The 21,372-nt window shown below is 42.3% G+C and overlaps 1 protein-coding gene across 1 annotated transcript in view; it reads left to right on the top strand.

Annotated features, from left to right (window-relative positions):
* The window catches only part of BCAS1 (brain enriched myelin associated protein 1), a 107,654-nt gene that overhangs the window by 57,381 nt on the left and 28,901 nt on the right, over nucleotides 1-21,372 (top strand). Inside the window, exons 6-8 of the mRNA XM_064276230.1 lie at nucleotides 1,592-1,726; nucleotides 10,073-10,285; nucleotides 18,665-18,706. Coding sequence (XP_064132300.1) covers nucleotides 1,592-1,726; nucleotides 10,073-10,285; nucleotides 18,665-18,706 — 390 coding nt within the window. The remainder of the gene's footprint in view (nucleotides 1-1,591; nucleotides 1,727-10,072; nucleotides 10,286-18,664; nucleotides 18,707-21,372) is intronic.

Genomic DNA, 21,372 nt, shown 5'->3' with positions numbered 1-21,372 from the left:
AATTCAAAAAAAAAAAAAAAATTTTTTTTTTTTTTTTTTAATCCAAAGCATCTGTAAAATGAGTACAATAAAAATTCTACCTACCCAACCCCAGGGTTGAGTGAAGGTGTGACAATGCCTTGTAAGCCAGAGAGCTCTATTCAAATGCAGGTGATCCTCATTTCTACCATCATGTGCAAAAACGGGCTAAACGTCATTTGTTAATTACAGTAACACCTGCGAAAGCTGGCACCTGTGTAAGGCGGAAACCTATCAGAGAAGGAAAATGCAAATATTTTCCACTAAAACGAGTGATAGAAAAGTGGTAAAACTCCACCCTGTCAAAGGCAGAAAACTTACAAGACCCAGGAAAACAAGGCAGACCCGTCAAGCTCCGGCTCTCACAGGCTTCACTATACATACAGTATTTGTATTTTATTGATTGGTTCAGTAGGATTTTCTTCTTCTAGTAAGAAAACATATACATATATCCTAGTCATGCAAATGCATTTTTTCTATAAAATGATCTATTTGCTACAGAGCCGCTAAGAGCCAGTTCATTGAATGATTGAGTTAAAAGTTTCTCTTTTGGGTCAGTGTGCTGCATTGCTTGAAGCCGCACGGTCAGCATAACAGCCTTTACACAGCGGGGTACGTGGGTGTGTCGTGTGGCTTCCCGAGAGATACACTTCCTCCCTTCGACTAGACTCTTCCTTGATCCAGAATGTGGTCCCAGCTGAACGCATCTCACAGACAGCACCGTTAGTGGAGCTGGGTCTCCAAAGAGGGTATGAATGTAGGTTGTTGTCACAAGGAGACCTCTTTTCTGCAAACCTGGTTCTCATACCTTATCTTTTTCACATCTTCTCTATTGAAGTTCTTAGATTTGTGCTTTTGAAATGTCTGCACTGTTGGACCATCTTCCCATCTGTCCCGGGGGGTATGTTTGCACTCTAGGAGCCCATGACACACTCTCTGCTGTTTGTAATTTGGGTCAGCACTTTTGAGTGGTTATAAGTGGGCTATTTTGGTCCCAGTCTCAGCCCACTTTGTCTCAGTGAACTGGTTCACACTAGAAACTTCCTTGGCCTGGAATATCAGCTGAAATTTTTGCTGCTGGTACTACGTTTCTTATATTTAATAAAAGGAGATTAGCTTGACAATGAAAGTCATTAGCAGCAGTATTGGCCTTGATTCCAGGATCTAAAAATAAATCCTTGGTCTTTAAGTATTGTTTCTTTTCCAAATTCACAAGAGCTTTTGGATATTTAAACTATCAGTATGGGCTGCTTTTTTTCCCCCTGTTTTCACCTGAATAATTTATGGCATGTGAGCAGAGCTTAAATGTCCTGTTGTTCTCTTTAGCAAATGCAGTTGAGTTAATCTGGGTCATTTAAATAGGTCGCCCTGTTGAAAATTAGTATGTACCTGGAATCGTCCATGAATGTTCTCTTTAGCGAATTGTCTCTGAGGGTTTAAAAAAGATAAACAGTCATATGGTGTCAATTGATTGACAAAGTCTGTTAATGTACCTCGAAACAACAGAAAAAAAATTTAAAAAAGGGTTTTGTTTAAAAACAAATTGTAAGCTGCGACTGCTGTTGCCCGAAAGGCATCCAAAGCTGAGAGTATCTGTGACGGACAAGCTGGTCAGAAGACATCAGAGAGCCAGGCAAAAGGCACCAAGAAAAAGCACCTGGATAGCCCCAGGCTAGGACTTGCCTTTAGAAGGTTCTTTAGGCATAAGGTCTGTATCTTGTTGTAGTATCTTGTTGTACTAGAAGGAAAAAAAGAACCCTGGTCTTCACCACGTAATACATGAGCCCGTTCTCCAGCCACCCAGCTCTGCTTCAATGAAGAAAGAGTCTTGGGTGACTGACAGCATGAAAGGGGAGTTCAAGGAGTCTCTGGTGGTGCGAACAGTTAATGTATTCTGCTGCTAACCGAAAGGTTGGAGGTTCAAGTCCACCTAGAGGCACCTTGAGAGAAAGGCCTGGTGATCTACTTCCAGAAAACCAACCGTTGAAAGCTCTGTGGAGCCCTGTTCTACTCTGACACCCATGGAGTCGCCATGAGTTGGATTGACTCAATGGCAACTGGCAAAGGTGATGTGAATCAAACTTCAGTGATTTTCTAAGTCCCCATAGTTGTAAACACCTCAGACTGGCTTCTTCCTAGTGTGGACCAGGGTTCTGAAATTATTCTTCTAACCCAGTGTTTCCCAAATGTCAGTTGTTTGCATACCATCTTCACCATTTTTGCCAGATATACTATTACTTATGGGATGTTTTCCCTTAAATTGACCCATTTCCTGGTTAAATTTACCTTAAAAGGAAACTTTATATTACCCATACTTGGAAATCCAGAATTGTTTTTCATAAAAGAAAAGAAACAATTAGTAGGGCTAATTAAAAAAAAAAAAAAAAGGATACTACACCAAAGAAGCAAGAGTTAGTATGATTCTGTCATTGTATGTGAATATTGGGAATTTATTTGTGATTAAAATTTAAAACCATGAAACAGATTGTGAATTGTAAGGTGTAATATCTTTGATTAGTATGCAAAAATTTTAGGTCATAAATGAGATATTTGCTGAATTTCAATAATATTCTTAATGTTAGTATTTCTTTTTAGTTGTTATTTATTTGTATTAAAACCAAATAATGAATAAAAAGAAACACATTGCATTCTAGCTACCTTGTTGTCTCAGGCCTTGGGTCTAATGCCCACTCCCTCTTTATTAAAAGGTGATTAGGCTGAGACTTAGTCCCAAATGCTTTTAGAAGGATTAGATGAGAATTGACAAAGGAACCGTGTTTTCACTATTTAAATGCTATTTAATGTCGTATCTCTGCACCACCTAAAATCATCGCTGATTTGGGTATGCTTCCCACACTTTGGGAAATGCTCTTCTAACCTCAAGATAACAATTGTCTTGTTCTGTGGTCTATTCCACCCGTCCTCAGTGCTAATTATGCTTATACTGAACCTAAATAAATGCCCAAGCAGGGACAAACCAGCAAACAAACAAAAAAGCAATGACTGAAGGCAGAGCAAGTGATATCTCAGGGTGCTTGAGAAGCCGGAACAACACAGAAGGCAGTTTGGGATGCTATCACCCCTCCAGTGTCTTAGAAGATGCCACGGCTGATTTGAAAGCATCAATTAAAAGGGCCCCTGAATTGAGCCAGTCTGCTTGGAAATTTGTTGAAAATCTCATCCATTCTTTACTAAGTCGAATCAACTTATTAAGAAACTTCCCCAGCTGGATATTATAGATACAGGATTGTGTATGCAAATAAAAACTTAGCAGAAAGTTCTCGTAGCTGAATCTATATTTGCGTAAACAAACTATGTTATGAAGCCACCCTTTGGTTTCCATATAGACTTATTTTGTTCTCTAATGAGGGGGAGAAGGTAGAGCAATAGATATTGCAATGGGGGACAGGGGAATAAAAGAGTGGTACTACTGTATGTGGAAGACAGTTTGGTAGCTGGGAAGACAGTTTGGTAGCTGCTAGTTAAACATGTCATACAAAGGAGATCTAGCTAGCTTAACTCCCACGTGGAGCTTTTGTGAGTAGGGGGCCTTGAAAGTTTAAGAAGTTTATGACTTCCCCCCGAGATCTGCATCTCATTAAGGCATTTGTTTCATGCACTACGAAGTTCCACATCTGCGGAATCTCTTCCCGCCTGTAAGTGGACCACCCAAGCTCAATGTTGTCCTTCCCAGGGCTTCCCAAAATCATTGGCCTCGTGTCCTGCCATGAAGGTGCATTTTGGGGAAAGATTGGCTTCTTGGAAACTGGGAATATGGGCAAGAAGCATCCCTTTCAGGGACTCTAAGACAGACTCAAGGACTTGAGCATTTTGCCTTGAGTTACATTCAACCTGTTTTTTACGTGAATGTGAATTAAAGTAAGGGGATGAATCCCAGCAGTTCTGAATTCTCATTTATGCAGCAATTTGGTAGAACTGATTCACTTTTACCCCTGAGGATCCCTGGCTGGCCGCACAACAGTTAAGCGTGCGGCTGCTAATTGAAAGGTCGGTGGATCGAGCCCACCCAGGGGCTCTGGCAGTTCTACTCTGTCACATGGGGTCACTATGAGTTGGAATCGATTCAATGGCATCCAACAACAACCGGGACAGGTTTTCTTTTCCTCTTTTGTTTATTGTCATCCGCAAAGTTAGGAAAATAGAGCCATTAAAACGGGCCAACCAGATTCTATCAGTGGACTGTGTTATGTGATTCCAAAAATCAAAAAACCAAACCCACTGCCATCGAGTCTATTCTGACTCATAGCGACCCTATAGGGCAGAGTAGAACGGCCCCATAGAGTTTCCAAAGAGCGCCTGGTGGATTTTAACTGCCAACCTTTTAGTTTGCAGCCGGGGCTCTTAACCACTACACCAGCAGGGCTTCCTGTTACACAATTACAGGTGTGATATTTACCCTCAGTCCCTGCATGTGGTTGTAACCTAGGACAGAAAAAGGGGAATCCAAGCCAATTCAAAGTTAAAACCCTCTCTTCTGTTTTTACCGAGAAAAATCCAATGGGTACTAATTCTGGCTAAATACTAGGTTCACTTCTCTACATCCCATTTTCCCTCTCTATAAAAAGAATTTTATAAAAAGAATTTTGTTAGTTTAAAAAGTGGTGGAGGGGTAAGATGACATAATGAGGTAGGTCTATTGTTATAAATAAAAGTGTCAGCTTTCCTCTGGTGAATCTGAATCTCTTTTCCTTGGCTTAATCACATGGGTTGCCTGTGGAATGATACTTTTCACATGTCCTCCTGCATTTGACAACAACATGTACACAAGGCCAGGCATTGTTTTGAAATGTTCTTGGCATGACCAGAAATGCTCCTGTCCCCACTTGGGTTTTCGCAATGCCTACCCTCTCTGCAAGGCAGCTAGAAGGTTAGCAGCTGAGCTGGCTCATTGATTCATAAGCTCTGCCGCACATTCATTGCTTTTCAGTTCTCTGTGTAATGCTTCATCCTACAAACGCGCCCCTCTCCCACAACCCAAACGCAAAGACAAGATGAAAATTTATGATGGAAGAAGGTAAGGCCTGTTGATACACGGTCTCCAAATCCGATACGTTAGGATTTCATGGGTAGCAGTGCCAGATAAAATACAGAACACCCAGTTAAATTCAAATTTTGGACAAACGAGTCTTTTTTTTTTTTAGTATAAATATAAGTATGTCCCATGCAATGTTTGGGACATACTTATACTAAAAGATTATTCATCTTTTACCTGAAATTCAAATTTAACTGGACAACCTGTATTTTTATTTGCTGAATCTGGCAACCCTATTCCTGGGATTGTCTCTAATAACACGGATAGAATTTTGTTGTCTCTGTACTTCAGATAAAGAGTATTAAGCCAGTTGACTCTGGTAGGATGCCATCTGGGGAACCTCTCTGGGAAGTAAGGAGAGGTGTGGGCAGGGAAAGAGGAAAAGGCTAAACGACTTCTGATTGTGACTCTGTAGCCAAGTAAGGAGCGAATAGGTGGAAACATGACCTGACAGGATACTTCATGGGTATCTCTCTCTGGTTGCCTCCCTATAATTATTCATTTAATACTTATTTTATGCCAGATGCTGTGCCCTGTGGGAGCTAGGAATATAAGGGGGACCAAAGTGTAACGGTTCTTACCTTCACAGAGCTCACAGTCTAGAAAGGGAGGTATACTTTCAACAAATAATTACACAGAGCCCAGTGGCACAAAGTTAAGCACTCAGCTGCTAACCAAAAGGTTGGCGATTCAAAAGCACCCAGTGGCTCCATGGGAGGAAGACCTGGCCATCTGCTCCCATAAAGATTACAGCCTGAAAAATCCTGTGGGCCAGTTCTACTCTATCACATGGGGCCGCTATGAGTCAGCAGAATCCACTCGATAACACCTAACAATAATAGAGGTATTATATTATTATAAATATAATAGAGATGAGATAGACCCTTGAAATATTTTGCAAGGGTCTCAGGGCCTCTGACCACTGTAGACAGAAGTGGCTATTACTCAGTAAAACTGGTAGGTGTAGACCTCAACATTTCTTCAATATGGCATCCACCATGAAGACCTTTTAGACATTTTTTGCTAATTGCCCTCCCTGATACCACTGGGAAATTTCAGTACCACAGATATGACATGTTGCAGGGCCACAGACCCTTTGAATAGTTAAGCTATTTTTTCATACTCCCACACCAAGAACCAAGTTTCAAGGGGTGATACTGCCCTTGTTGAAAATGCGTTGTGGAAATGATCCTACCGTTGATGGTAGAATAGAGCTGGGGGAGGACACTCTGGTTCACTGGAAACAGTGGGGTATAGAGTGTTTATGAGCTCTGGTGGCCAAGTGGTCAAGAGCTCAGGCTGCTAGCCAACAGGCAGGCAGTTGGAATCCACCAGCCGCTCCTTGGAAACCCTAGGAGCAGGGTCAATATGACCCCATCCTAGAGAGTCACTATGAGTCAGAATCGACTCCAAGGCAGTGAGTATTAAGAGCCTGATTTTGGAATCCACCTCCCTTGAGCCAAATGTCAACTCTGCACCCTTATTTGTATGACCACATATGAGTTATTTAACCATGAAGAACTCGAATTTCCTTATCTGTGAAGTAGGCATAACTAGTTCCTTCCTCACAGGGCTGTTGTTAGGGCATTCAAGAGCTGGGAACAGCGTTACTATTAAATCAAAGTTAAAGGCTGGAAATTTCATCTTGAAAAAGAGACTGTGGTCCAAGTGGAGGAGGCAGAGAAAGGAAGATGGGGGAGGGGGTGAAATGGCATGTGGAAACCAGCCAAACCAGAAGGATTTGGTAAACTGGACCTATCCAGAAAAAATTCTAGAATTTCGGCATCTGGAGACTTTTTTTCTCACCCCAGCGTGGCTTTGGGTGAGAAGGCTGAGTGCATTTTTTTTTTTTATAAGCTGGACAGATGCTTAGCCTCTAAAGTATAAAAAGCCAAGCAACAGAATTAAGTCAAAGCGGCATGGGGTCATAAAATAATCCAGCCTCTATTCCAATGCCATTGGCAGGACTGATGATTGGCCTAAGCCAGAGACAGAAATGGAGCCAGTCCCAATGCCCGAGCACATTGTCTGAAGTGAATCCCTGAACAAATGGGGATTCTCCCAGGAAAGCAGAAGGTGGAGGTTGATGTTAGGGAGGCACCCATGCTGGACCACGCCTCACTTTTTCTGCCTCCTTCCCAGGCCACGCTTCCTCTTGCCAGAGAGCCATAGAGTTCGCTGTTCCCTGGGCACAAAACACTCCCTCCACCCTCCCCAGTCTATTTCCAGTCATCTTTTGGATCATAGCACAATCGTCCTTTCTCAGCAAAACCTCCCTTGATTGTCAGGACTGGATCTACTTCCCTATTTCAGCTTTTTAAAAAAAAAAAAAAACTACCAAGCCCTCTCTCTCTCCCTCAGTAGCACTTATCACGGTTGAAATTCTATGTTTATTTGCGGAATTATTTGTTTAATAGCTATCTCTCCTAGTGGATAGTAAACGCCATTATATCTGTTGCCAGCAAGTCGATTCTGACTCATAGCAACCCTATAGGACACAGTAGAACTGCCCCAGTGTTTCCAAAGTACGGCTGGTGGATTCGAACTGCCGACCTTTTGGTTAGCAGTCAAGCTCTTAACCACTGCACCACCAGGGCTCCAAAGTCCATTAGGACACATGAAGCCCTAGCATTTAGTATACATTGTGGCTCATAGAAAGCACTCAGTGCATTTTTGTGGGGAGGAAGGGTAAGTAAATGAATAAATACTACTTTCTTTTTCATGTTTTCTGAAAAAAAAGGTACTTACCCTTTAGGCAGTCCCCTTTAATCACCATTTAGGGCTAAAACAGCACCAGGTGCCCAAGACCATTTGGAACATACAGTAACACAGAACTTCATGAACTACACCTGCTCCTCATTTATCAACCATCTCATTGTCTGACACTTCCGTTTGTGACAATAGTGAAAAATCTTCTATCCTACTGTTTTGCATGTTGAAGACTTATGCCTGGCAGTAACAAATGCCGAGGTGCCAGGAGCGAGTAACGCTGGCTGTGATGGTTATGGTTATGTGTCAGCTTGGCTGGGCCATACTTCTCAGCAGTTTGGCAGTAGTGTAATGATGTAAACACTTTCCTTTTTATTATCTGATGTGGTCATTCGCTATTTCTGCATAATGACCTGGTCTTTGGAACCTAACCATGTTGATAATGAGGATTTGGCATAGGTCATTTGGACTTCACGGTCTATAAAATGCAGAAGTTATTTTAAATTCAAGCACTGTGCAGTTTTGTACTCTTTTAAATGAAACTGTCATTCTCCTTTAATTTTCACCTATCACAAAAGTCATTTCTATACTTTGGCCCTTTAACTGCTGATTCGAACTCAGAGTCTGCTCAGTAAACGAGTCCTGCTTATTACTAAAAAAAGTTAATACAGAAGATACTATGTTTTATCAAATTTTGTGTTATTTCAAACACCCTTTGGAGAGGCAAAGTGTTGTGGTAGAAAGCTCGCTAGATAGGAGCCACGAATCCAGGCTGGAGTTAGGTCGTGCCACTTAATGTTGGGCAGAGCATGGCCTCAATCTCTCCATTTGTGAAATTGCAGCCATTGGACCAGGTCTCTATGACTCTTTCCAGCATCAGAAATACTATGGAACTTCCTGAACTTGTCCACACCCCATTTTTACTGCCAGGTTTTTTCCCCACCCTTTAGTAAGAAAATGTAGTCAAAGAGCTGACATCCCTGGGAATTTCCAGGAACTGAGTCATAGGCCCCTGGAGCAAACATTGTAAAAAACAAAAATGCTTAAGACAAAGAGGTTTGGTAAGAGGAACCTAGTGTTAAATTTTTTAATGCTAATATTTACTCATGTTAATACAAATTTCAACTATAGTTCTCCCACACCTTTCTTTATGCCAGGACTCAGGAGGTAGCAGAGCAATTAACAGCGTGGTCACTAAAAGATATGGGATGTCAGATGTCAGACTTGGATCTCAGCATGGCCTGGGGGGGAGGAGGGAGGGAGGGAGGGAGAAAGGGAGAGGAGAGAGGAGAAAGAGAGAGACCGAAAGGGAGAGAGAGACCGAAAGGGAGAGAGACCGAAAGGGAGAGAGAGACCGAAAGGGAGAGAGAGACCGAAAGGGAGAGAGAGAGACTGAAAGAGAGAGAGACTAGGGACCACATGAATTGCATGAATAGCACTTAATTAAAGAAGTGCTAATTGTGGGATGTCGGGGGCTGGATCTAAGTAAAGAAATGGGGTTTGTGATGCTCTTCCAATTCACACGCCTTCCCTGAGTTCCAGGCTAGCTGTCTTATACAGTAAAACCTGCGAAAGCCAGAACCTGTGCAAGGCGGAAACCTGTCAGAGAAAGAGAGCTCAAATATTTTCCACTAAAACCAGTGATTGAAAAGTGGTAAACTGCACCCTGTCAAAGGTAGAAAACTTCTCAGACCCGGAAAAACAAGGCAGTCCTGTCGAGTTATGGCTTTCAAAGGTTTCACATGTTTACTTTGAGCCTACAACGGTGATCTCCAAAATGGAATGTAGGAAGAAAAGTTCAGAACTTCTATTTTAAGTTATATTTATCTCAACCCTTCTTTAACTCTACTTTAGATAATCAGTGCATGCTTATAACACCTAATAAACGAATATGCATCTATTGGGGTGCATGTTCAAAATGTTTGTACTGCTGGGGACGTGATCAAAACTGCTTGGAGACCAGTGGGCTAGATAAGAATGCTATCTTCTAACAGCAAAGTGGCTCTGAACATCACCTTCATTGCTAACTAATTATTTACATGAACATAGTAAAAAAAAAAAAAAAAAATTTTTTTCCAAAGGAAAAATATCTTGACTTTTTTTTTTTCTCCAAGATTTTAACACATCCATGTTCATAGTAGAACGTTTGGAAAATGCAGAAAATTACAAAGAAGACAATCAACATCACACGTAACCACAACCCATGTTTATTTTTTTAAAAAGTGATCTTTCAGTTTTGAATTCTTGAGATCATTTTGAATTTTTTTCCTTCATATATATCTAACACTGTAGGGTGCTGAAAAGTCACCCCCTGCTTTGGCTGACCCCAAGTCAGACAAGGCCAACTTCATACCTCAGGAGGCCCAAGGGGCAGCCAGGAATCCTAAAAGCTGCAACCCCCCGGGTCACGTGCCGTCTGCAGCATCGGCTGAGACAGCAAAGGAAGGTGGCAAGGAGAAAGCAGGACCCACCTCTTCACCTCTGGGCAAACTGTTCTGGAAAAAGGTAAGTCTTGTTTTCAAGACTCTCCAAGATTTACAGAGTCCTTTTGAGCTGGGATGGCTTGAGAAATTACTACTGTTGGGTCTATCAGTGTATTCAACCAGGCGTGGGATTTCTTTTTCTGCTCCAGCAATGATTCAACTTGCCATTAGGTTGAAGACTTCTGATTTACTCCCAGGAAAAATGAAATGCCTGTCATGTTAAACACATGGGTTTCATGCAAAAGAAAGGGAAATGGACAAGTAGAATTTTTCATTCTTAGAATGATTCCGGTTCTTGACACAGGGCCGTGGTATAGCATGATTTCGTTTGCTTTGTTTTTCTGAAATGGTTTGTTTTACTGATGGCTTCCTCCTGGTGTCTTCTGAGAGCTCTTACCTAGCAAGATGAACCGCCTCTGGGTTTTTTATCCAGACAAACCAGTTTGAACCCCTGCTATGAATTTGCATTTCCACCTCAGATATACTGAATCAGAATCTACAGTGTAACAAGATCATCAGGTGATTCTTATGTATAATAAATTCTGAGACCCACTGCTGTACTAGTGGTTCTCAGAATTGGTCCCTAACCAGCCGCCTGAGCATCGCCTGGGAGCTTATTAGAAATGCCGATTCTCAGCCAGGCTTTGAACTGGAAGGAACAGGTTGGAAGCCCTGTTTTTAATCTTCTCTGTTCCCCAGACAGGCACAATCATCATGAGCCACTAGGTGTCACTCTCCTTTGGAAAAGCCAGGGAGGGTGTCCACCAGTTCACCACCTGGGCAACCACGTCACGTGGTGGGCTATAGGAAAATGCAAATCACTGATTATTTCCCGCCACCCCCCTAGAATTAAAGAGTCTGTGGCATGTGCTGTACAAGGAAACGGGGGAGATGGGCTGAGTGATTCTGAGAGCTATTGCCTAATTACTCTTGCTGAGTAAATCATAGTGCCACACATGTTTCAAACTTTTGCCTGTTTCATATTTGGCCAAAGGACAAGCAAGACGTATGTGTGGGGAGGATTGGGGTGAATTCATAGCGCTGGAAAATCCAACCCAGTAATTTCATCTAAACATCCATGCCACTTAGCTCAAGGAAGGCAGGCAACAAATACAGATGGCACTGCGGTGTTAGCTGTATTTTCTTGTCCAGAATCCAGGTGGTTTCCTGCGCTTCTTCCGTGTTTGTTTCCTGTTGTTCAGAAACCTTCCTTCTCCCTTCTGCCCAGAACGCAAACTCCACTATTTAATGAAAGCCTTGGTGGGTGTTGGTTGGCATTCTGTTCTGATACTCCTTCCTCAACAACCACCAGTTATTTATTTTTTAAAATCTTTTATCAGCAATATAATGTAGGGAAGCGTTTCCCAGTGAGTTATTTGTGTATATCGGTGGCCAGGAGAGATGGCTTAGGTGACCACCTTTGAACTCTAAAAGTGGCCGATGAGTGTTGGCTGTTAACTACCCAATTTATTTCCACTGTGCTGGGGAAGGTTGAGGCGCTGACCACGTCCGCTTCATCACCTGTTGTTCTGTCCAGTTTTTGGAAGCTACTGAACCATTGCCTCCAGGGCTTTCTCTTTCCTCATCTTTGGGGTTTATAAGGGATATGTTCATTCAAGTGATCCTTACTTTTCAATGGGGATAGCTTGACGTTCATTCATCGCCCTAACGGCAGAAGCCATTGATTTCAGTCCCGTTGTTTTGGGTGTTTTTTGCATCATTATCCAACTTTATTTCTTTAGCAGATTGTAAAAATAATGACATTAAGAGAAAGTAAACACCAAATCACCTGTAAATCTTGTCTTTCCTTCTTTCTCCCAGTCAGAAAAATGTAGCTCCACATGGCAGTAAAATAGGGACGATCCACTCATTCTGCTGTGTTCATACTCACTTTCTTTGTGCTAAATCCTTTCTGCTGAAGTGTCCCAGACCCTGCACACCCATAGCTGATATTCTTGTGGGGCAGCTTATGTTCAAGTGGAACACAAAATGAGGACCTTTGTTTGCTTTTCCTTGAAGTGGAACAAATTCTAACTATAAAAATCACACTTGTAAAAATTTTAAAAAATGGGGAGGAACACTAAGAAATTCTTATCTTTTTACTGATAACTAACGCTGCGCACTCTTTCTTCTCTTTCTTTTGATTGAGAAGCTTTTAAGTAAGCTGACTTTGGAGTCTAAAAGTCTATAATGAAGAACATCAGAAATGGATTTTTCCCACAACAGGCTTTGAATATGAAACTCTAAGTCATTTGAAGGTATGGTCTTGACTAGTGAAATAATTTTTATTATATAGATATAAAAATTAACAACAATAACCTTTGAAGAAATCAACTTCACGTTACGGCGTACTTGTCAAAAAATGGTTAGAACCCAGTTACTGAATTAAACCTGTGCTTTACAGTTCTGGGTTAATTGGGCTGCCACTGGCTCTGTGTGACCCTGCAAAATTTACTTGCCCTGTTTGGGTTTCTCTTTCCTCATCTGTTGAATGAAAGGGTTGGGACAGATGATCTTGCAAAATCTTGTGTAGGGCAAGTCTTACATAGCAGCCGGCATCAGAAAGACGGGGTTGTGTGACTTTGGACAACCTTGGAACCCCTATTTTCTCATCTGTAGCAGAATATTGACTAGTATGGACTCCAGAAAAATGAACAAATCTGTCTTGGAGGAAGTCCAGCCAGAATGCTCCTTAGAAGCAAGACTTTGTCTTGCTTCCTCTGGACATGTTATCAGGAGAGACCAGTCCCTGGAGAAGGACATCATGCTTGGTAAAGTAGGAGGTCAGCGAAAAAGAGGAAGAACCTCAACAAGATGGATTGACACCATGGCTGCATCAATGGGCACGAACTTAGCAACAATTGTGAGAATGGTGCAGGCGCTGGCAATGTTTCGTTTGGTTGTATGTAGGGTCACTATGAGTTGGAACCAACTCGGTGGTACCTAACAACAACAATGTAGGGAATATGTTTATCTAACAGCATTGTTATGAGAATAAAATAATTCTACGGAGAACTCTCTGAGACACAGTGAATGGTGTCCTCATAATATCTCCAAGTATGAACAATGGCTGGTCATGATCTTGATGTCCAAGTGTGGCTTCTGGTGGCAGTACTACCACCCTGGTGCAAACAAGTATGAGACCCCTTTGCTCTATCATCAAAAGACTTGAAATCCACTTGGAGGCACAAAATATGCACACATGTGCACACGCACACTCACGTGCATGCAAGCAATTAGAAAATAATGTATTTGGAATATTGCCTGAAATTGCCTTTTTCCTGCTTTCCTTTGGAGGAGTCAAATGAGGGGTAGAAAAAGAATATGAGCTCTGAAGCTAAAGAGACACATAATCAGATCTCAGCTCTGATAGTCACTGGCTGTGTGAATCGGCATGGACCACATAAACCCTGCCAGTCTGTTTCCTTGGCTGTAAAACTGGCCAGTGATACCTGCCTTCCAGGTTATTGGTAGGACTGAGTAAGACAATGAATGCAAAGTGACTGGCATTCAGTTAGTGATCATCCCATCCCAAAACAATGAAGTTTGCAATCCAGTATTCGGTGTGCCCTGAACTGCAAACCTAAAGGTTGGTGGTTTCAACCCACCTAGTGGCAGAAGAAAAGGCGTGGTGATCTGCTTCCATCAAGATTATAGCCAAGGAAGGAACCCTGGTGGCGCGAGCAGCTAAACACTCGGCTGCTAACCTAAAGGTTGGCGGTTCAAACCCACCAAGCAACTCTGTGGGAGAAAGACATGGTGACCTGCATCTGTAAAGATTACAGCCAAGAAAACCCTGTGGGGGAGCTCTACTCTGTAATACATGGGGTCACCATGAGTTGGAATCGCCCTGAGGGCAACCAATAACAACAGCGTTAATTTATGGGCGCAGGTGACAAATACTATGGGTGTTGAGAAGAGGGAGCAAGCATTGAAGGTCCAAATAGATAAAGAGGACGTTAACTTTTCTCTGAATCGTCTGGGGTATTTGCTTAAAAGACAGATTTTTACACCCTCCCTCCTACCGGGATTCCCGTTAAGAAGGTCTGGGCTGTATGAAAACACCTGAAAGATGGGCTGGAAAATCTGGGCTTAAGCGTAGAGATGTTACGGCTTCTGTGAAATCCAAGAGTGCAGGAGAGCTATCCCAGGATCACAGCGAAGCTTCCGGAAGGCCCACTGGCTGCAGGCCATCTGTTGGCTGAAGTGCTACCACATGAGAGCAAGTAAAAGAAACTTTCTTTTAGGAATTGAATGTGCTCTTTAAAGGACAAACCAAAAACCAAACCCAGTGCTGTCGAGTCGATTCTGATAGGACAGAGTAGAACTGGGCCATAGGGTTTCCAAGGAGTGGCTGGTGGACTCGAACTGCTGACCTTTTGGTTAACAGCTGAGCTTTTTAAAGTGCTGCCTCTTTAAAGGAGAAGAGAGCATTTTATTCAAGTTCATACTGAGAAGTTTATGTGCCATTCAGCTCCTTGTGCTCAGGAACAGAAGTGTCCAGGCTGGGCCCTTCAGATTACAAACTGAACCATTGTTGACGCGGTTGGACTGTCTTTATATTTACCAGATAATAACCAGTTGCCCAGTTCGTTGAAGAAGACAAAATTATTTCCGTTTTTTTTTTTTTTTTTTTCTGTGAATGAGAATCTCACACTCTGTTTCCTGATGAGCCTCACATATTATGTTCCTTTGACTGGGATCTTGTTAACCTGATAAATGCCTCTTGGTTTACAGAAATTGAACTTTGAAATCATTCTTGTTCTCTCTCTAAGCATTACATTCCCCGTGTGGGAAAACTAAGTCATCTTTTCTCGTCTTTGAAGCAGGGCTTGGAACTGGTTCCTGCAGGCTTGAGCCCCTGTTGAGGTTTTGCATTCATAGCAAGGCAATGCGAATGCGGCTGGTTAGGGACCAGTTCTGAGAACCACTAAGAGATCAAACCAAAACCAAACCTATTGCCTTGCTAGTAGATCAGTTGTTCTCGAAATGTGTTATACAAAAGAATGACCTGAGGATCTTGTTGAAATGTAGATTCTGATTCAGTATATCTGGGGTGAAATACCAATTCTCATCAGGGGTTCGAAGGGGAACAAACCAGTTCGGAGTCCTGCTTTAAAGATTATCCACCGTAACACACACCTTATTGGCAGCAGAAAGTGGTGAATTGGATTCTGATGGTCCCTGGTTCCTGAATTGATAGGCCCACTGCCGTGTGGGAAACAAAGAGGAAAGGAAGAAGGTGCATGAGGCTTTCATTTACCATTGTGTACTGAGCTGAGACACTGGACACATTATCACCTTCCATGCAGGAGACCTGAGTTTGACTCTTGGCCAATGTACCTCACGCGCTGCCACCACCCTTCTGTCAGCGGAGGCTTGTGTGTTCTATACTGCTGAACAGGTTTCAGCAGAGCTCCCAGACTAAGACAGACTAGGAAGAAAGGCCTGGAAATCTACTTCCGAAAATCAACCTGTAAAAATCCTGTGGATCACAATGGTCCAATCCATAACCAATCACAGAAATGGTGCAGAACTGGGCTGCATTGTGCATGGGGTCATCATGAATTGGGGGCCAACTCGATGGCAACTAACGACAAGAACACCACCACTGAGCGTGGAAACTTTGCTAAGTACAAACACAGACCAAATGCTTGACTGAAAGAACTGGCTCAATGAGGACGCTGTGGTGTACAAGTCAGCTTTCAAGGGGGATAGGGACACACCTCTAACCCTCAAGGGAGGAATGGTTTAGAGTGCATCAAAAGTTCAATAGATGTTGGAGCAGAACCCTAGAAATTAGGGATGATCTGCTTCCATTTTGAACACCGACTTGGAATACTAATGTAAAGCTTTAAATCTACCACCAGACACAGCCCAACAACGTGGGTTGCGACATTATTATTACCTTTGTAAGTATTAACCTTTTAGTTCTGTAGAGTTGCATCTAATGCATGTCAACGAGATGGAGTGGTACAAGCCCCCAAGAATATTTATTAAAGGAATAAAACCACATGGCAAGAAGCTCTTTCCTGGAAGGCCTCTGGAACATGGCCTTGGCCCTGTTGATTTGAAGTTTTTATCAGTCACTTGAGCAATGGCATAAGAGGCACACCTATCAAGTTTACACACTGGGCAGGTTCATCAGTGCAGTCAAAAGGATAAAGACCTCAAACTACTATCACAACATATGAAAATTAGTATGTTCCAGAATCTTTGTTTTACAAAGGTCAACATGACACTGTACTGTAAGGGAACAGGTCCTCGGGATTTTAACTGAGACCTGCATCTCCCTACCCCATCCTGCCCTTGGAACCTAATATAGCCTGAGGATGGTGTTAAAAACATCTGTTTATAATGGGTTTGGGAGAAAACATATATTTGACCTGAGCAGACTTAAAGAGATTTCAAAATCAATATGAAAGAGTTTAAGAAGAGTCTTAAATAGGTCTAATACAATTAGCCTTTAACTCTTCTTCCCAGCATTCATAAAAATTGCTGTTGTTAATTGAATGCTTACTATGTGCAGGCACTGTGCAAAATATTTTACATATATAAAAAGCCAAACCAAACCCATGGCGGTTGATTCGATTCCGACTCATAGCGACCCTACAGGACAGAGTAGAACTGCCCCATAGGGTTTCCAAGGCTGTAATCTTTACAGAAGCAGACTGCCACATCTTTTTTCCACAGAGCGACTGGTGAGTTCAGATCGCCAACCTTTTGGTTAGCAGCTAAGCTCTTTAACCATTGCCCACGAGGGCTCCTTCACATATCAAATATTCAGCAAGTTTCATAGACTGACGGACATAGATGGAGTCCTTGGGCAGTGCCATTGGTTAACGTGCTAGGCTACTAACCAAAACGTTTGTGGTTTGAGTTCACCCAGAGGCACCTTGGAAGAAAGACCTGGTGATCTACTTCTGAAAACTCAGCCATTGAAAACTCCATGAGTTGCAGTTCTACTCTGAAACATAGGGGGTCTCCCTGAGTCAGAATCAACTCAACAACAACTGGTTTGGTTTCATATTTAGAGAGAGAGAGAGAGATTTATTTTAAGGCATTGGCTTATGCGATTGTGGGACGCTGGTGAGTCCAAAATCGTGGTAAGATGACAGGCTAGAGATTCCTGCTGCCTTGTGTCTCAAACCTCACAGATCAGGTGACGGGAAGAGTGAAGAGTAAGGGCTCTGGGGGGAAATGTCTGTTTGTAGTCTGGAGACAGAATACATCATGTCCTAGGGAAAACTCCCTTTTTGCTCTTAAGGCCTTCAACCGATTAGTTGAGACCCACCCACATTATGGAGGGCAATCTGCCTTACTTAAGGCTAACTGATTTAATCTCTTATAACTGCTTCATTACTGAATCTGAACTAGTGTTTGGCTGAACAACTGGGCACCATAGCCTAGCCAAGTTGGTGTATAAAATTAACCATCACAAACTCTTAATCTGGAATCCAAGAGATGAGATTCAAAGGGTCCGTGAGCACCCTGAAATCATTTGCATGATATTTTATGTTCATTTTTCTGGGAGGAGAGTCCACATCTCTCAAAAGAGTCTCAAAGTGTCTGTGACCCACCCCTCCACTCCAAAAAAAAAAATTTAAGAACCGCTGAAGAAAAAAACACAAAGAGGAACTCCAAAGCTGAGACTTGGTCAGCTGAAGTGTTGACTGTGGCGTTGACCTTTGATAGAATTGGGGCAGGACTGTAGATGCCAGAATTACTGTAGGGAGTAACACATTTGAAGTTGGATGTGTTGGAGCCCAGCTCTTGGCCTTCCATAGAAGCGTTTTAGCCAAATTGAACTTTGGCCTGATGAAATTGGCGCCGAGCGAGGGCTGATGTGAGAAACAGCCCTATGCTGGTCACTGTGCTGTAATTAGAATAAGGCTGACGTTACAGGGCCTGCCTGCCTGCTCCATGGGGACCGTGGAATGAATTTCTCTAGTCTGTTACAGGATTTTCCTGAGCGGCTCATTTGTGTTTACCCAACAGTCTTGGTATATTGAGTGATGGATCATTATTTTCCTCTTTTCATAGATGTCTAGAAAACATACAGGCAAATGTGAGTCTTACCCACACCAGCTAAGGCTCTGTGGTTTGTGTTTTTGCCATAACCCACTCCTGACTCCATTGCATTTGTAGGTTTGTTTTCCCTTCGTTGCATTTTAAGAATACATATTTTAATTTATATCATCTTCTATACTGTTTACATTTCTGTAAACCTCCTTCAAGTTCTGTTTAGAACAAAGTATACATGTAAACAATTCAATGTCAAAGAGTTGCACCAGGAGGTAATGCTAGCTTAACTAACCCTTCACTTTTTGTAACATTCTGCTTTTTTTTTTTTTTTTTGCCAACATCCTGACTCTTGCTTTTGTTTTTATCTTCCCTTTAGTCAATTAAAGAGGAATCAGTCCCCACAGGTTCAGAGGAGAATGTAAGTTACGTGTTAAATGACAGAATCATTCCATTCTCATCTTTGGTGTGCTGGGCCCATGGTCCTTCCAGCTCTGGGGTCCTGTGTCCTTGCATGATCCAACTGTTACCATGATTCAAGCGTTATCCATCTGCTGTGGACTCTTTCATCCTTTCATGTAATTAGGGGTCCCTGGGGAATGACATAGAATGAATATTTGTAACTCTCATTATTGTTGCTGTTTGGTGCCATCAAGTCTATTTTCAACGCATAGCAACCCCGTGTGGCACGGTGGAACTGCTCCATAGGGTTTCCTAAGCTGTCCCATTCCTGCAAAGAGGAACTCCACGAATCTCCTGCTCTTTTTTAATCTTTATGGGAGCATATCACCAGGTCTTTCTCTCATGGAGCTGCTGGGTGGGTTTGAACCGCCAACCTTTCGGTTAGCAGCCGAGCGCTTAACGGTTGCACTGCCAGTGCTCCTTAACTCCCGTTGGGCCCGTGGAAAACAAAAGGAAAATCAGAGCATTTAATAATTTGTTATCATTAAGGGGCTGAAAGAGTCTATTAAATGTAAGAACAGCTTTGCACTTCTTCCTAGACAATGATACCACATCCTTTCCTTCATTCTACCTTGACTGCTTCTTTCATCTTTATTTCCATGGCGACCCAGATCCTCTACTAACTTTGGGAGGTATCCGGGGCAGGCAGCGGAGTCCGGCAGGAGAGCATCTTGCGGCCAGAGATGCTGAGGCTGTTGGTCTCAGACTGGAGAGCTGAAAACCATGGGTCTGTGTCTGAGACAGATAGGTTGAGCCTCATCATCTTTTTGGTCTTTGACCTTCTGTAAAGATGGTCTGAAACTTCAAGAAACAATGTCTGTATCTGAAGGAGATGGTTCCAGATGAAAACCCACAAAAATGTATCTTCCCAGAAAATCTTTCAGGGCGATTAAAAAATTGGCCTTGTGAGTTTCAGACCCAAAATAGCAGCCCTCCGCCCTAAAGTGCAGTCTTTGGAAAAAAATTTAAGTGGGAATAAGTGAATTCACAGCCCCTCAAGATAGACACTGATCGTTACCGTTTTGTCAAAGCAAAATTTGTTTTCGCTCTTTCTGAGTGTTTCTCGGTAACTTGGCGAGAAGTGGGGCTTGTGTTTTCCTTTTTATCCCTCTGAAACTAAACAGATACTGAAAATCTAAACACGTTCCAGAAATGTTACCCGTCAAGTGGGATGGAAATTAAAACGGAGGTGCTGAGTATGATCCTTTATAGGAGAAAGATCTTTGAAATCTGCTTTTTTAAAAATTGTTAATGTTATCTTTCCATTTATTTATTTTTTTTTTTTTTTTGGAGCAACTGGAACTCAAACCTAAGAGTTCAGCAAAGCACAGGCCTCTCAATTCCAGAACGTTCTCGTGAATTTACTAGCCATTTTCTAGAGACTCAGAATCTCTAGTTATTTCAGCAACCTGCAAAGAGGAACTCCACGAATCTCCTGCCCTTTTTTAATTAAAAAGTTGCAGGTTAAATCCAGAGTGTCAGTTAGCTTTGAGGTCCTGAGTTCTTTGAAGAGAAACTTCTTTTTGGATGTTAGCACGTAGTTGGTCTTCTGAAGAAAACTGTGTCTCCTACAGCTCCCATTCTAAAATACAGAGTGGCTTTCTAACAGGCACATGGAAGCTATTTCATTTCCAGTGTGAAATTTAAAACAGAAATAAAAGCCTGAATTGAGAGTGAAAGATAACACAAAGAGGATAGGGATACGGTAGACAGAAAAGTATTTTTTGAGGAAAATAAAGAAACATTGTAATTATTGCTTTAAATTGCTTAGCCCTACACATGATGCTTCTAAGTATTGATATTTCATCTCCTAACAACTTACCATTTGGGTGGAATGAGGCTAAAAAGTTGTGATCTTGGTCCCATCAACTCCAGGCTGTGCCACCTCTTCAGCCTCAGTTTACTCATCTATTAAATGGCAACAATAATGCTAACTACCCCTTAGGGTTATTGTGAGAATTAAACGAGATAATGCGTGTTGTGCTTGGTTCAGTGCCTGAAGCATAGAAATCACTCACCCAGGAGAAGGGAAACCACTGCCCACAGCCACATCTGGCCCACCACCTGGTTCTGTCTATCTCATAAGCTCAGAATGGTTTTTACATTTTTTAATAGTTGGGGGAAAAAATCAAAAGAAGAATATTTCGTGACTTGTAAGTATGATATGAAATTCAAATATCAATGCCCATAAATAAAGTTTTATCAGGACACAGCCACGTATTACAATATTACCTATTGTTTGTGGTTGCTTTCATGCTTCCATCGCAGAGTTGAGTAGTTGCGGCAGAGACTCTATGATCGGCGGGGCCATTTGCAGGAAACAGCTTGCTGACCGCTGCAGAATCCTTAGTGAGCAGGAGACGGTCCATAACGACCGAGTGCTTCCTAGTCATCAGTGATCACATTTCCTTGTAAAATGGTAGCTCTCACAGTTGACCCGGAGCCCACACGGAGGGAAGGCATATCCAAAACAGAGTTTTTTAATGTCCTCCTCTCAAAAAGAGAGAGAGAGATTAGTCAAACATTCAGAACAAGACAATTAAACAGGTGTGATTAAGGACGTAACAGGGATAGTGGTGGTTTAGTGGCAGGATTCTCGCTTTCTCTGCAGGAGACCTGTGTTCA

Source organism: Loxodonta africana, chromosome 24 (genome assembly GCF_030014295.1).
Source record: "Loxodonta africana isolate mLoxAfr1 chromosome 24, mLoxAfr1.hap2, whole genome shotgun sequence".
NCBI lineage: Eukaryota > Metazoa > Chordata > Mammalia > Proboscidea > Elephantidae > Loxodonta > Loxodonta africana.
The sequence above is the reverse complement of the archived record's forward strand: the minus strand, read 5'-3'. Positions and strand labels throughout refer to the sequence as shown.